General features: G+C 40.0%; 2 protein-coding genes across 2 annotated transcripts in view; one reads left to right on the top strand and one right to left on the bottom strand.

Moving 5' to 3' along the window:
- Positions 1-1,786: 1,786 nt before the first annotated feature.
- On the bottom strand, positions 1,787-12,857 carry LOC115915761 (atherin-like). Its single transcript, XM_030969439.1, has 3 exons — positions 12,778-12,857; positions 12,313-12,722; positions 1,787-2,164 (listed from the first exon to the last, which is right to left on the bottom strand). The coding sequence occupies exons 1-3, from the start codon at positions 12,855-12,857 to the stop codon at positions 2,148-2,150; spliced, it is 507 nt and encodes a 168-aa protein (XP_030825299.1). The 3' UTR covers positions 1,787-2,147.
- Positions 12,772-14,506, top strand: part of RORB (RAR related orphan receptor B) — a 136,032-nt gene continuing 134,297 nt past the window's right edge. Inside the window, exon 1 of the mRNA XM_030969221.1 lies at positions 12,772-13,209. Within this exon, the coding sequence (XP_030825081.1) occupies positions 13,203-13,209 (7 nt within the window). The 5' untranslated portion in view covers positions 12,772-13,202. The remainder of the gene's footprint in view (positions 13,210-14,506) is intronic.

Here is a 14,506-nt window from a genome sequence, read left to right on the forward strand (position 1 = left end):
AGCATCTTTTCAGAGCTGTATCCTTGTAACCAAGAACAGAAGTTGGCTTTGCAGGCTTGGCTGGGGCTACACTTGCTATGAGTAGTCTGTGAATTGGAAGAGCTGCTGCAACCAGGATGTGCCAACGGAGCCAGAGCTGGAGCTGCTGCACCACCTCTGTTCCAAAGACTTCTGGACTCACAGACAAAGCCACTTGCACAAAACCTGTATTTCTCCCAGTGAGGGCTTCAGGACTAACTTCCATGCTACAGACCATTTCCAGCTCTATAACCTGTTTTATAGAGCAAGATACTCAGCAAGTCACACTAAGAAGGAAAGACGGCAATGAAAAGGGTAACTTTTAAAGATAAAGCCCCAGTAAATTCACATGGCATGAGTTGAGTTTGGAGATATTTCCTTAGACTTCTAATAAAATAACAAAAAACTGTTGCTAAACTGTTGCTACTGCTGCTTTAGAAAAGGACAAAGTAAATTATTCACTGCTGACAAATTTCAAATTAGTCTTGCTTTGTCTAAAAATTGTGCCGTAATTCAAACAGGTCCCTGTGGAAACCATATGGATTTCATTATAAGTAAGTGTAATGATCCTTTCTTTCAGTATACTTCATAAATAGGTTTTTCTGCAGATTTTTTCATCACATGTACTGAATGGTGATTCCATTCTTCTGCTCCTAATTTTTGAGGAGAAAAATGTTCATGTCTATAATGTTATTTTTGTTGCCAACAAGTCAAATGTGGCTGTGATTTTTTTTTTTTGTTAATGTTTAATGTGGCTTTAGGATCTGTATTATATTCAAAAGCTGATATTTAGGATCAGATTTTCTTCTTAAAAAAAAATAACATTAAGTATAGCAAATCCAAAATTACTTGGTATAAGAGATTTTGTTTTCATTATTCATTCTTTTTGTGTTTTTTTTTAAATGCAGGATATGCAGTTCAATATAACCAGTACGTGGTGTTGCTTAAATTCAGGTTTGATATGTAAAAGAAATCTTAGCAGGTACACCAAACCCCTACATCTTCTCTAACTTTGATTTGATCACACTTACAAAGCAATACAAAGTATAGATGGTGCAGAAAAATTACACAAGCAACAGTTTCATAAGCTGCAAGTACCAAGGAAAAGAAAGGTTTTATTTCCAAATTGCACACAATATTCTTTCCTCTAGGCATTGTACTTTCTTTCACTTACATCTTTTACAGCTTTTCTTCCTAAGACACTACATTTTAATTATTAATTCTCAGTTTCACCAATTAATATTTGTTTTTCTGGACCTTTATTTAAAATGCCATTAGAAAAAAATCTGGGATGACAACTGTGTAAATCCTCAAATCTCACTAACGTAACAAAAATTACACTTTTCTCCAATGTTCTTAATTCACAGTTTTTCCTCTGCCAAGTATCAATACAAGTTTACTGTACATGTCACTTAACTGAGTGTTTAACTTTGCCAGTGCTTATATGGCTTGACCATATCACATATAGTTTTCATTTAATCCTGTTACTTCCTTTCATCCTCCCTTTCCCTTTCCCTTCCCTTTCCTTTCCCTTTCCCTTTCCCTTTCCCTTTCCCTTTCCCTTTCCCTTTCCCTTTCCCTTTCCCTTTCACTTTCCAGAACTTCCCTTCCCTTTCCTATCATTCTGTCTTTTCCTTTCATTCTTTCAAAGAACCACTGCTATATGCAGATACTTCTCAGTGACATCACAATCAGACTCTGCAAACAGAACATACTAACTCAAAATTTTATTTCCATAGCATGTATAGAGAAAATTATGCTTCCTGAAATATGCAATTTCAAAGTATTTACTATGTATTTAGAAAACGGTGTTTTTCAGATCTTACAGAATGAGATAGCTGGTGGAACTGTTTAACCAAAACAATGTACTTTACAGTGTAAAGAAATGGAGAAGTGAAAGGGGGAGAAGTGCTGTTAATATAATATAGCTACAGGCATAGAAAAATTGAAAATTCAGAAAATGCAGTTTTCACAAGAAACAATTTTTTTATGGTCCTCATTGATAAAGAAATTAATTTCAAGCTCAAGACCAGTCCATAGTCTTCATCTTCCATTTGTGTATGCTTATCATATACAGTCCTCCTGTGTAAAAGAACACATGCATCATTGCACAAGTTTAAGCAGTCTCCTCAGTTTTTGGGATCACCTAAAAATATAAGGAAAGAGTAATTGAATCAAATTAAAAATTCTACATGAAACCAGTGGAACGTCCCTCTGTTTGCGGTACCTGTGCCACTTAGGAAATAAGACAGCTGGCTAAGTTGGTGTTCCCTACTCATCAGTGGTTTTACATCCAACTCTGTTTTAGACTGTAGTTTAGTCACAGGAAGTCATTCTTTACACAAATTATATAGCGAGCTGAAGGGAAATAAAACTGACCCTTGTGCAGGGTGAGTTTATAAGTCAGGCATCAACTAACAGGGATGCAGCAGGACAAAGGCATGAAAGAATAGCTCTAAAATGCTGCAGAAAAATCTAACAGATTGAAAGAAGATTTAGTGGGAGCAAGAGGGTAATGTCTATGGACAAAACAGTATTTATCAATGTTGACTTCTGATCTTACACTGAAACAAAATAGCTGAAGACTGAAACCAAAATCTGGCCCTTGGCTTTCTCTGCACCAGTATATTTGAGAATGAAAGGTTTGATTCGGCATAGAAACTGTTCCAAATGTGACATACAATCCAGCTGGCCAGGGGAATGTGCACAGAGGAGTGATTCGATTTGTTTCTTTCTTTGGTGTTTGATTCTCTGTATTTGGAAGAGTGGCTCCTTCTTTAAAGATGTCTATTTCAATAGCATAGGTCATTAACACCAAGGAAGCAATGAAAATGGGGTTTTAATTTTGGAATTTTGGTGTGTATTTTTCTTTGGTTGTTTTTGGTTTTGTTGTGGATTTTTTAAATTTGTTTGTTTGCTTTCTTGTTTTGAATTAAAGAAAAAGAAATATAAACTTACTATGGCTTTGAGAGCTTGCAAGGAACAACCTGGCATGACTGTTGTCATTTGAATATTGTTTTCATCATTCTTTTGACACTGTCTGTAATTTTGAAGAGGTTTAGAAGTGCTTGACATTAATTTCTTTTATTTCTTGTTCATAGACTCTTGTTTTAGTATCTTTGCAATCTAAAAGAAACATTGAATATGACAGTCTAAAAATGTCTGTAATGTATAACAATTACATAACTGATGCTGACAATACACTACTAAAGTTTTCTAACATCACTCTTTTTTCCCCTAAAGATAAAGCTTTATAAAATTATTTTTATATATACAAAGTCATACATGCATAGTACTTGTACATTCCATTGAGCCTTTAGAAGTATAGGAGTTATCACAGTTTATCATACAACGATCTAAGACAGTACTTACTCTCCAAAAATTGCAAACACTCTACTTTTTATTTGCAAATAAAAATTTTAACAGCTTATAGACTTCTTCAAGAGCTGAAAGAAAAAGCTTTAAGATCTTTTCCCAAATTTAGCACTTATCAGCCTTCAAAAAATCACTACTTTGTAGGGAGAATTGTAAGGGGGCACAGTATGTAATCTTATTCCCCAATGAGTTGCAGCTGGGGCCAATTAAGAGTCACACCTGTAACCAATTAAGAGTAAGTAGCATAAAAGGAGTGGAGTCCCAGGAGGAGGTGGTTGCTGCAAGAACCAGGAGAAGACTGCAACAGGAGAAGGCCACTACCAGAAGAAGACTGCAAGAAGCGGGAGAAGGCTGCTATCAGGAGAAGACTGCAAGAACCAGAAGGCGGCTGCAAGAACCAGGGGAAGATGGTGAGTTCCCCTGGAGGGGATGGAGAAGAGGATAGACCCCAGGAGGGTAGGCACCCGAGGGGGTTGGAGAATCACAAGGAGAGGATGGACTCTGGAGCCTATGGACGTGCCAGGGCTCTGTAGCAATTTGGCAGCAATATCCTTCATTGGATTGCTGCTGGATTAGCTGCAGATGCTTCTGGCTGTGTGCTTCAGGAAAAGCCCCTGGAGGGGATGGACTCTGTTAATGTAACTGTTGTAATGTTTACTGTAATGTATAAATATTGCTGCAAAGTGTATAGGGCATCTGTGACCCACTGGGATGGAGTGGGGGAGGCGGCGTTGGTGTAGCAGAGAGTGGCAGGTGGAAGCCACAAGGAGGTCAGGACTGGATTTTCTCCAATCAAGACACCTGGAAGTAGGTGAGCCACCAACTAGTAATAATGGGACATTTGAGGTCTTTGTTTTGTGTTGTGACTGCCTCGACAAGAAGAGATAGATGTTGTAGTAATGTAACTGTTATAATGTATAAGTTGTAATGCATAAGTATTGTTGTAAATGTAATAGATAAGACAACACTACTTCTGTGGAGTCCAAGCATTTTCAGTCTGGTCAGACTACTGTCATTGCACAGAGTAGAAAGAACTTGTGTAACATATGTAAGTTCTTCTAAACCCCAAAAAATTTACAAGAAGAATTATGTAGCCTCCTACCCCCTCAGTATTGCCTCTCTCTGGTCTTATCTCAGTAAGGTGTGCAGTGTCCTGGGCAGAGTTACAAAAAACATCTTATATACAAAACATGATGTAATGAAGTACCAAGTAAGGCACCAAAGTATTGTACAGTGGTTTTAAGGATATTTCTTCATTTCTTTTTAATTTCTGTCTCTGTTAGTACTTATCTTCCTCATTATTGTCTACTGTTCTTGTAAATAAATGATTTTAATATTTATAATAGATAGCAGTATGAGTCTCTATCCCACATAAGGTAAATTGCTTACTTTGTGTAGCTAAAATGGCTGCATTTATGAATTAGTAGACATTTGGAAAGATAACAGGAGAATAAACATTACATTAATTTCAATTTGTTGTGGTTAAAAAGGCAATTATTTTTGTACTTTTCTGTTTCCCTATGTAATTCTAATCTCTGCTTAAAATCCCTAATTTGTAAATAGAGGAGTTTAAACCTATCCTTTATTTCTTATTTATTCTGTATTGAAAATTGTGTCCCTGCTGTTGTTACATGAACATTTTCCGTATGTTTCTATATCCTTTCTGTTAATTGAACTTACTATCATGCTTTCATACTGCTTAATATCCTAATACCTCTTTGTACAGTCATTCCTTGCCCACCTGAAAAGAAAGTTAATGTGACACATCAGATATCTCCCTGCAATGCAGTGGCATCCTACTATGGGCCTGGGGCACCCAGGATCTTCTTGTCACTGGCATTAACAGCAAAGAGAGATTTTGCTGTTTTTTTATTGTGTCCTATTAGCAGCAGCAGTCTTGAAGTTGTTCATTTCATCTGAGAATCTTGGAATAACTGCAGGTGTTTGGAGATTTACTCTTCATTTGCACATGTGCCCCACCACAAGTAGTGTTTCTTCAGAAATGCCTCATTACTTTCATGTGAATGTTTTCTTTCTAGAAAGCATACATCTCCAGACCAGCCACATTTTACACAGAAAAGTTCTGAGAAAGGGGGAAGTGGTATAATGAATAGGCAGAAATTATTAGAATAAACTATGCAATTGTAGTTTTATAGTGTATAATATACCTTTAATTACATGTTTAATTTTTATTATATATATTCTTGTGCAATGTAGTTCTAGCCCAGTTAAGTGGTTTTTATCAGGTGCCTCTGCTCTATTGGATACATTTTGCATGGCAGGTATTATGCAAAACATTGCATAGCAGCCACCTCACAATAGCGTGAAGTGCAGAACAGGCTGCTAAACATGCCCATGCAGCAGAATCAACTTCTTGCACAGAGTAAGCTTTCTGCTATCACAGCTTGACTGCTGCCAGTACCCAAAATACTTCATTTAAAACTGGCTTGCGTCTTTATGCTGCACTGTGTCCTAGTGGGCTTTTATATTTTCCTGTTCCAGGGATTTAAACTGAAGATACCAGTGGAGAACATTTGCAGTTTGTCAGGTGCAAGTGGCCATCCTGGAGAGCTGAGATTTAAAGGAATATTAGCTCCTTGGTCTTGCTTAGTTTTGTCCAACCTGTGCATTTATCAGCCCATGAGCCAGCTATGGCTGGAGGTCCCAACATCTTTAATAGTTGGAACATCTTTAAAAGTTGAATTATTTAAGTATTTTCTACTTTCATGCTGTAGTGACACAGTAACACTAGCATGGGGTAGTGTATGTGCCAAGAACTCAATTTATACCAGCATTTATTAGTTTCAAATACATCTTATGAGAACTCATTTGCGTGTATCTGTTCACAAGTATGAGTGGTTCAGAGTTTTTATATCACTGTATCTAGAAGTTTTCTCTTGGTCTTGGTCATATCTTATCACAATAGACATCACAAAAATAATTTTGGAAAGAAGACATTAAATGTTTATTAGCTAATCTATGTATCTCATACAAATATTTATATACTCAATATATCTTACCATAAATGTATAAAATAAAAGGAACATTCAAAACAATGCCACGTTCTGTGTCAGGTCAGCCAACACAAGAAGATTTTCTTAATATCAGAATTGTAGCTAAATAAGCATTCTGACACAGATTCTAGTTCAAAAAAAGGACATAACCACATGTTTAATCCTAAGCATTTGCATTACTACTTTCTCAGATCAAGACTTGTTAAATCTGCCTGCCTTGTATAAGGGGTAGAGCTGGGGCCATTTTTTTCCCTCTTGGGATTGGCCTATGAACTGGATGGAAAAATTAACTGCATAAATTAAAGTAGTGCTAGTACCTTTATAAGAGAAACAGCTCTTTTAAATGAAAGGGGAGCATCAACAGTAATTTCTGCTTTTGGAGATTATTTTTATTATCTGAGGTAACTACCTTGTTTGCTTTGCACTGGCCTGTAAATGTATCATGCCAAAAATAGGAGTAAGCAAGCTGTAAGCTCTTTTTCTCTTCAAAAATATACTGTAAGATTTTTAAAAATCTGCTTTTTAATATGTGTGTTTTCGAAAACCTGATTCTTTTCTCATCTGTTTCATAAACTAGGCCAACAATAGACACTTTGAATATTCTTGGCCTGATTTATTTAATATTTAAGCATATTATTTCCAGCTATGTGAAAATAAATGTACTTTGGGATATCAATTTTAAAACTGGCTATGCTGAAAGCAATTTTATTTTTTGCTATGAAAATAGGCAACTGATGTATACAATTTTCAAAGTATTTGGAGTATCTACAATGCAGATATGTACCAGTTATTCCCTACGGTGTTTATATTGATTTGGTGTAGTTATTCTTTACAAACATAGCAGAGGAGCAGGGGAAAAAAAGAAAAACTCTATGTAAATCAGGAATACTGTCATGGAGTAGGTGCACATTCTGCAAAGGAAAAGATTCTCTATCAAGAGGGGAATGAAGTGGTGGAAGGGAGGGAGGAAGGGTATGCAAAAACTGAAAAGGCCCTTTTGAAGGCCCTTAAGCATCCTCGACTTCAGCCGTCACTCTGAGCTACAGCTAAAGCTATGGTCTCTAGCAGTGGACTCGATATGCACACAAGGTAAGTCTAGAACAGTACACCAGATATGAATGCCCCAAAAGTGAAAGCAGGGCAACAAATTGAAACCTAAATATTTCTCAGTTGAGTGAAAATTAGAAATAAATACATACTTTTCAGTTCAAAACCAAGGAATACAGCCGTTTTAAAATTGCTTAGTCCGAATTAGCCTTTTACCACCAGCCTTGTTCTGCAGGTACTACTAACTTATTGTGAGATAACAATAAACAACTGAATGATCAAAAGAATGTTATGGATTACTCGGTCAATATGCTTCATGGTTCATATAAAGTCCAGAAAGTTAGGCCCTCTAAATTTTTGTTTCATGTTCTTATTATCCATTATATCCAAGATTCCAGTTTCAGTGATACTCTGTTTTGAAATGAATACACAATATTTGTTTGCCTTTATTTTACCTCTTTTAGAAGATTACTAACATGCAAATCCTTTTATATGCTACCCATAGCAAAGGATCAGTTTTTAAAAACTGTGTAAACAGCTCTGATATACTAAATACTATGATTTTCTAAACAGATATTAGCTCAGAAATAACATTGTTCCTACAATGAAAAAGAATTTAGAATAAAGGTTTTGAACTTCTTTGATTTTATAATGTAAAACTGTAGTGCATAAGTAAGAATAGGAATACTGAGATTCCACCAGAAAATTAATTAATTTCTTGATGAATAAAATAATTGTATTCTGGGTTTGCAGTTTTCCAGTAAAATAGTATTAAAAATTTGAATCAGACTGTTTCCATGAGCTGGAGGGTCAGTATCCATTTAAAGGGAAAAATTTTTTGCTTGTAATACATGCTCACATTTAAACCTTAAACTACTTCCTGAGAGCAATATACATTTGAAGATACTCAGAGTCTCATTCCCAGGCTAGAGTGTCTAGTGCTTCAGAGGCTGCCAGGAGGACTTGAAGCACTGATCTGAAGACAGGTCTTCTGCCTCATGCTACTTTCCTACAGCACTTTCTTTTGCTCATATATTCCTTCCAACTCTTATCTTTCTATCTCCTTCATTGAAGCCCGTTCTTGGTCTTGGATTGCCTCAAAACAACTTAGGAACCCTCAGACCTTCCAAGAATAGAGAATGTGGACACAAATCCTGGAAGGTCACTGCCTCTTGGCAGGCTTTTTGCTGCAGGAAGACAGTCGTTCACTGCTGCCTCCTCTCTCATCAATGTTTGAATATGCTGTAGTTTCTCCAGAGCAAACTTCAGGTTACTTGGGCATAGGTACTACTGTCAAATTTAGCACCTTCCTTGGCTAGGTTTTAGAATCCAAAATATAATTTCAAAGTTTTGGTGTTCTAGGTTTAATGCAGCAATTATATCCTTAACAGACAGTTTTTTCAGGTGCTGAACACTTTGTCAGGGGGTGAGGTGGTGATGGTATCTAGTATCTCAGCTAGTATCCATTTCTGTTCCAAGATGTGCTCAATTGGGATATTTTACAACATGATCAGTGATTGACACTGCATGTAAAGCAGGAGAAGACACAATACAATTTCTGCCATTAAGGCAGGGAAGAAGAGACAGAATGAAATAGATGTCATGAAGTATTTACAGGAGTTGAGCTTCTTTATTTGTGGCTAGGGATTGCTTTTCATTTCACAAGACAGAGGAAAAACTCAAACATGGTTTTTCACTTATTTTTTTCAAGTTTCTGGTTGTCCTATCATGCATAATACTTAGTTTCTAAAACTAAATTGGCATAAATGAAGATTTTTCAATTGCTAAATGTTGCTCCTTATTGTGTCAGGAATTTCTAGGGCTGCTTTTAAAATCATTTTACTAGTTTGGAAGAAAATGCAGAGTTTTGAATTTAATAATATTTTGTGGAAATGGTTTAAAATTGCATAATGGTTATAAGTCTTTATAGGAGACAAAGACAATATAGTGCATGTGCAGATTGCAAGCAGCATAATGAGATAGGAAGAATTTCAGAAAATTAATCTAAAGTGAAGAATGCATGAGAGAAGCTTATATTCCTGAGTCTGTCAATAACTTTTTGCAAAAGTCATAAAATAAAAAACTGTCTTATTGAATCAAAGAAATAAATTTTGACTGCAGGGTACATCTGGCTTCCTTTCATGCCAACAGAAATTAGCCATTGATATACAGGGGAAGGAAATGGGACCTGCCTGATACAGTTTGTTTTGACTATTCATTCAGTACTTTTTAATGAAGCAACTAAATTAGGCATAACTTGCTATAGCTCTAATGAACATATTGCAAATTATTAAAATTATAAAACTATGTAGCCTTAAATACTGTCTTAGAAGATTGTGCTTGGAAAGGTGCTAATGTAAGTGAATATTCTGAAAAGCAATTCCTCACTGTTATTTTGCAGTGAAAATATAATAGCAATAATATAGCTCTTTAGCCATAGAATATTAGTTTATATTTTGAAGCAAAACAAATTATTTGTTGTACTTTAACTGTATTTGTCTGATGTTTTCTAAACTTCTCTGAATCACTCACCTGAAATGAGAAAAACCTGAAAAGGCTGTCTTTGAAACCTAGGATAACTAACATCTTTGAAGAATAGTGGGCTAAACTGTACTAGTCAGTTTATTTAACTATTGAAAGTATGTGTTCAGTTTTTAAATATTATCTAAATTTCTGTAGGACTTCAGATTTTGTGGCTTTCTTGTGTGTTGTTTACCTGCTTCAACATGTAACAGTTTCAAGCAGCCTTGTATTTTTAAATACAGTATTTGTAACTTGTCTGACTCTCACTGAAGTTCACATGTTTATAACATGTCTAATTCTTTCACCAACATTACTAGTACTTAGTAGACAATATTGAATCATAAATATTTAAAAAATGAAATTTAACAACTTGCCCTAGCTACTGAATTTATCTCAGACATCATTGTACATATACTATATTGGAACAAGAAAGATGAATAAACTAAAAGTCTACCAAGGCTTCTGAAAATGAATAAATAAAAATTGCCACTTGATATAATAGTGAGAAATGTAAATTAATTCCAGGGCCCAAATTATGTGGGTTTTGTAGGAAAAAAAGAAAAAGAAAACAAAAAAAAGAAAAAGAAGAAAAAGAGTAAGAAATCTTTTTATCAAAATCAAGCTAAGAATGAATAATGAGATTTTTTTTTCTCCATTGTCAAAAGCACCACACAAATCCTATATAAAGATGACCTAGAACCCACTGTAATAGTGTAAGGTATTTTGAATGCACAGCACAGCAAGTAGGTAGCTTGTTATTTACCTAATAAAGTTTTGATTGGTGTTAAGTTGCAGCTTGAAAACAAATAAATCTAAAAATCATTTTGGCATAATCAAGAACAAGATGTCTTGACAATATGAAAAGAGAGTGCATGCCTCCTCTTGAAATCCACCTGTCTTTTGTTCCTGCTGCTAGGTGAATCTCCAGTAGGGAAAAAAAAAGTTCTGGTTCCAATACAAGAAGTAGATGGAATCTTTGCTATCTCTCCTAGTTGCTTTTGTAAGAGCCATAAGCACTATTCACTAAATTCCATATTAGATACCAGATAAATGATACCTATTATGAGATGAGACTTCCTAACGTGCTTTGCAAAGTGATGTGTAAGAGTTGTTTTATTGCAATTACCTCTGAAACTTTTGAACAGGAGGAACAGATTGAAGAGATGGTTTGTGGGAAAATCCATAGAAAAGAATCCTGGAGGCAAGCCTAACTGCCACCAGCCACATCTGCTAAAATCCCAATTAAAAAGAAAACATGCCATTGTAAATTCCACGTCTTGTGAAGTGAAAAGATGGAGAGCATGTAACTGTTACTGAAAGGTGTGCTGATATAAGTACACTAAAAGCCAAGTAATTGGTAAAAGTTTCTGGATAAGGTCCTAACAACTTTGCATGCAGTATATAAATTGCGTAAATACAATGGTGAGGAATACAAATACCATCTAACATCTTAGGAATTAAGAATTTTCTTCCTTTTTTTTAACTGACCCTGTCTTTACTACAGTGAATGCAGTTAAAATTCACCATGGTCAAGTAAATCTAGACAGTTGCAATACTGGCAGAGTTGATTCTTTCATGTCTTTTTCATTTTGCAATTCAAACAGGTGTTTGAAACAGGCTAACCACACGAACTTGCTTCCTCTAAACCCTTGTAACCTTGTTCCCCAAGAATAAAGCTTTGCCAGTTTGCACAAACAGTGGGCACTGCACTTTGTATCTTTCCTACAATAAATCATAAGACAGCAAAAGACATTATACCTATGACCTCTTGCAAAAGAGACCTAATAGAACTTAGTCTGATAATTCATGTAGTAACAAATAAATCTATTTTGCTATGTCCGAAGTTAAATAAACAGTATGAACTATGTATCCTATTTTATGATGTCGATATAGTAACTTTGTTGCTATATACATTTTAGTTAAAGCAGAGCCGGTTTTTTTCATTTCAGGCTTAGAGCTAGGAACTGTAAACCTTGATAATAGGGACTTGTTTTTAAGATGTGTTACTGTGCTTCGATTGTGTTCCATGATCTATCATACAGGAAAAAAAACAAAACAGTAATTGAAAAGATCCCGTTCTCTTTTTGTTTGTTTGGGTGGTTTTTGTTGCCTTTTTTGTTTCTTTTGTTTGTTTGGGGAGGTTGTTTGTTTGGGTTTTTATTTTTTGGGGGACAAACATCAGTTTGTCTATCTAATCGGGGGAGAGTTGTGAGTCGAGAAAATCCTGCTGGCCGCAGAAACACGCCGCTTTCTGCAGAACCTTCTGCTAGTCTTACACCGGAAAACAAATTGCTTTCGACGTCCAGATTCCCTCTTTAATGAGAAAATGACTCACCACCAAACTTTCCCATTCCCGTCGGAAAATGAAGTTTTCCGATGAGGGTCACACCGTGGTGACCGAGCGCCTTCGCCTTTCTCCCCGGAGACACCGCCTCCTCACTAACAACGCCACACGGGGTGATTCTCTGCGCCCGCTGCCTTCCTCCACAAGCTCCAGAGCTCTGCACGCCGGTCCCATCCTTGCACCACCACGCCCAGCCTCGCCTGCCGGGCAGGACCCGCCGGCGCTCCCAGGGCGAGTGCAAGTTGCGGCGCGGAGCCCGCGCGGCCGGGCGGGCCGGGCCGGGCCGGGCGGCGGCGGCGGCACCCGGGGCCACCCGCGGCGGCGGAGCCGGGCGGGCCGCAGCGATTGGCGGCGGCGCTGACAGCGGGCGGGGCGGCGGCGGCGGCACCGCCCAGCCCCCGCTATAAGCCTCTATGCCGCTTTCTCACTGGGTCGCATTTTCGCTCCGTGCGTTGCTGTGGCTGCGCAGTGGAAATCCGCACCGGGGAGCTGCTGAGGGGCGCCGTTGTCATGTGAAAGGGCACATGCTCTGCCATCCACGCGGCACCCCCTCTCTTCTGCCTCCGCGTGTTTTTCCTATTTTTTCTAACGTAACTCCTTTCCTCCTCCTCCCCTGCTCAGCCCCTTGCCGCCGTTCGGCCACCAGGCGCCCCCCGCAGAGGCTCCGCCGCGGGCAGTCGCGGGGCGGCCGCCCCGGAGCAGCGCGCCCGGCGCCGGGGAGCCCGCGGAGCCGCGCCCCGCGGAGCCGCCCCGGAGGTATGGTTTTCCCGGCGGAGCGGAGCTGCGGCCGCTGCCTCCTTCGCGGCTGTTGAGACGGGATTTGTGCGGTGCGGTTCCTGGGCTCCTAGCTTCATGACTGCGCGGAGCGGGGAACCAACACCATGCGAGGTAAGCGGGCCGGCGGGAGGCTCTCTTTTGGGAAAGCTGCTGGTGAACGGGCTGGAGAAGAGATTTCGTACTAGGGAAGAGGGTCCGAGGGAGAAAGTTGATGGATCGTGCCCGCCGGCGTGGCTACTGACGCTGTGATTCCTGCACCCGCGGGGGCCGCGACCCAGACCGAGGAGGGCGACACCCCTCGCGTACCTGTCCCGGGGAGCCCAGCGCCGCCCTGGCCCGTGGCAGAAGGGCAGGCAGGAGGGATTTGGCAGTGTCTGTGCCGTGAGGTACCCACCTGCAGCTGCCCGCGGGCGCGGCAGGTGTCCCGTACGGCGGAACCCGCCGCCGCTTGGTCCCGGGTCGCTGCCAGCACGGAGAGGGGCTCCCCTTTTATCCCTAAAAGTTATCTCGACTTTGTTCCCCAACCGGCACGTCACCTGGAGGCCCCCATTCCTCATGGGTTGCTAACTGGGCGACAGGGGTTGCGCTGCACGGCAACCCCCTCCCCGTACCCGCACGTCTCTTCGGGTCCCGAGCCTGTCCTGCCTGCGCAGCCCGATCGTGGAGGGCGGGAGAGATTCCTCCGGGGCTTGCAGCCGCACTCGGTGAGGGTCCCGCCTGAGAACAGAATATCGTCACCGACGGGACACCCTCAGGCATGGAGAGCTGCTTGTCCGGTGGGGACGGAGAGAGGCTGCGTGCTGGCACGCCGGGCACCCGGGCGGGTGTGTACGGCTGCGGAGGACATGGGAATGCGTTGTTTCCCTGTCTCCCAGGACCAGACTCCCCTGGGCCCCATCCCCGGGCTGGACGAACACCAGCACCGGGGCAAGAACAACCCCGGCCAGCCTCGGGCGTCCGCGGGATTTATACAGCTCCTCCGCCCCCATCTTTCACCTTGCCGTTTAGCACCCAGTTTAACAGGGCGGTTGCTTGCCTCACCCATCGTGGCATGGTAAAAGGGACAAAAAGTAGTCACTACCAGGGTATTGGAACGGAGGAGAAGGGTTTATGGGGAGTGGGACGCACTCGGGGTTGACAGCGGCACTGCATGCAGATTTCTTCATCTTCTCTTTAAGGATGGGACGCACACACATGCACGGCAAAGAACTTCTAGCTAGAATTTCAGCTTGTTTGATGTCATCTCCTGTAACAGCATGTGTTAACAGCACTAACAGATCACACGTGTGTAATTGGCTTTAAAAGAATTGTAGCTATGACATTTGCACAGATGGACTTAAAAGACCTTCTTTTCCCCCAGCGTTCTTTGTTAGGGTGTTGGTTGTGGGGCATCTGGCAAGAACTTGCT

The sequence above is a fragment of the Camarhynchus parvulus genome, chromosome Z (assembly GCF_901933205.1).
Source record: "Camarhynchus parvulus chromosome Z, STF_HiC, whole genome shotgun sequence".
NCBI classification, from domain to species: domain Eukaryota; kingdom Metazoa; phylum Chordata; class Aves; order Passeriformes; family Thraupidae; genus Camarhynchus; species Camarhynchus parvulus.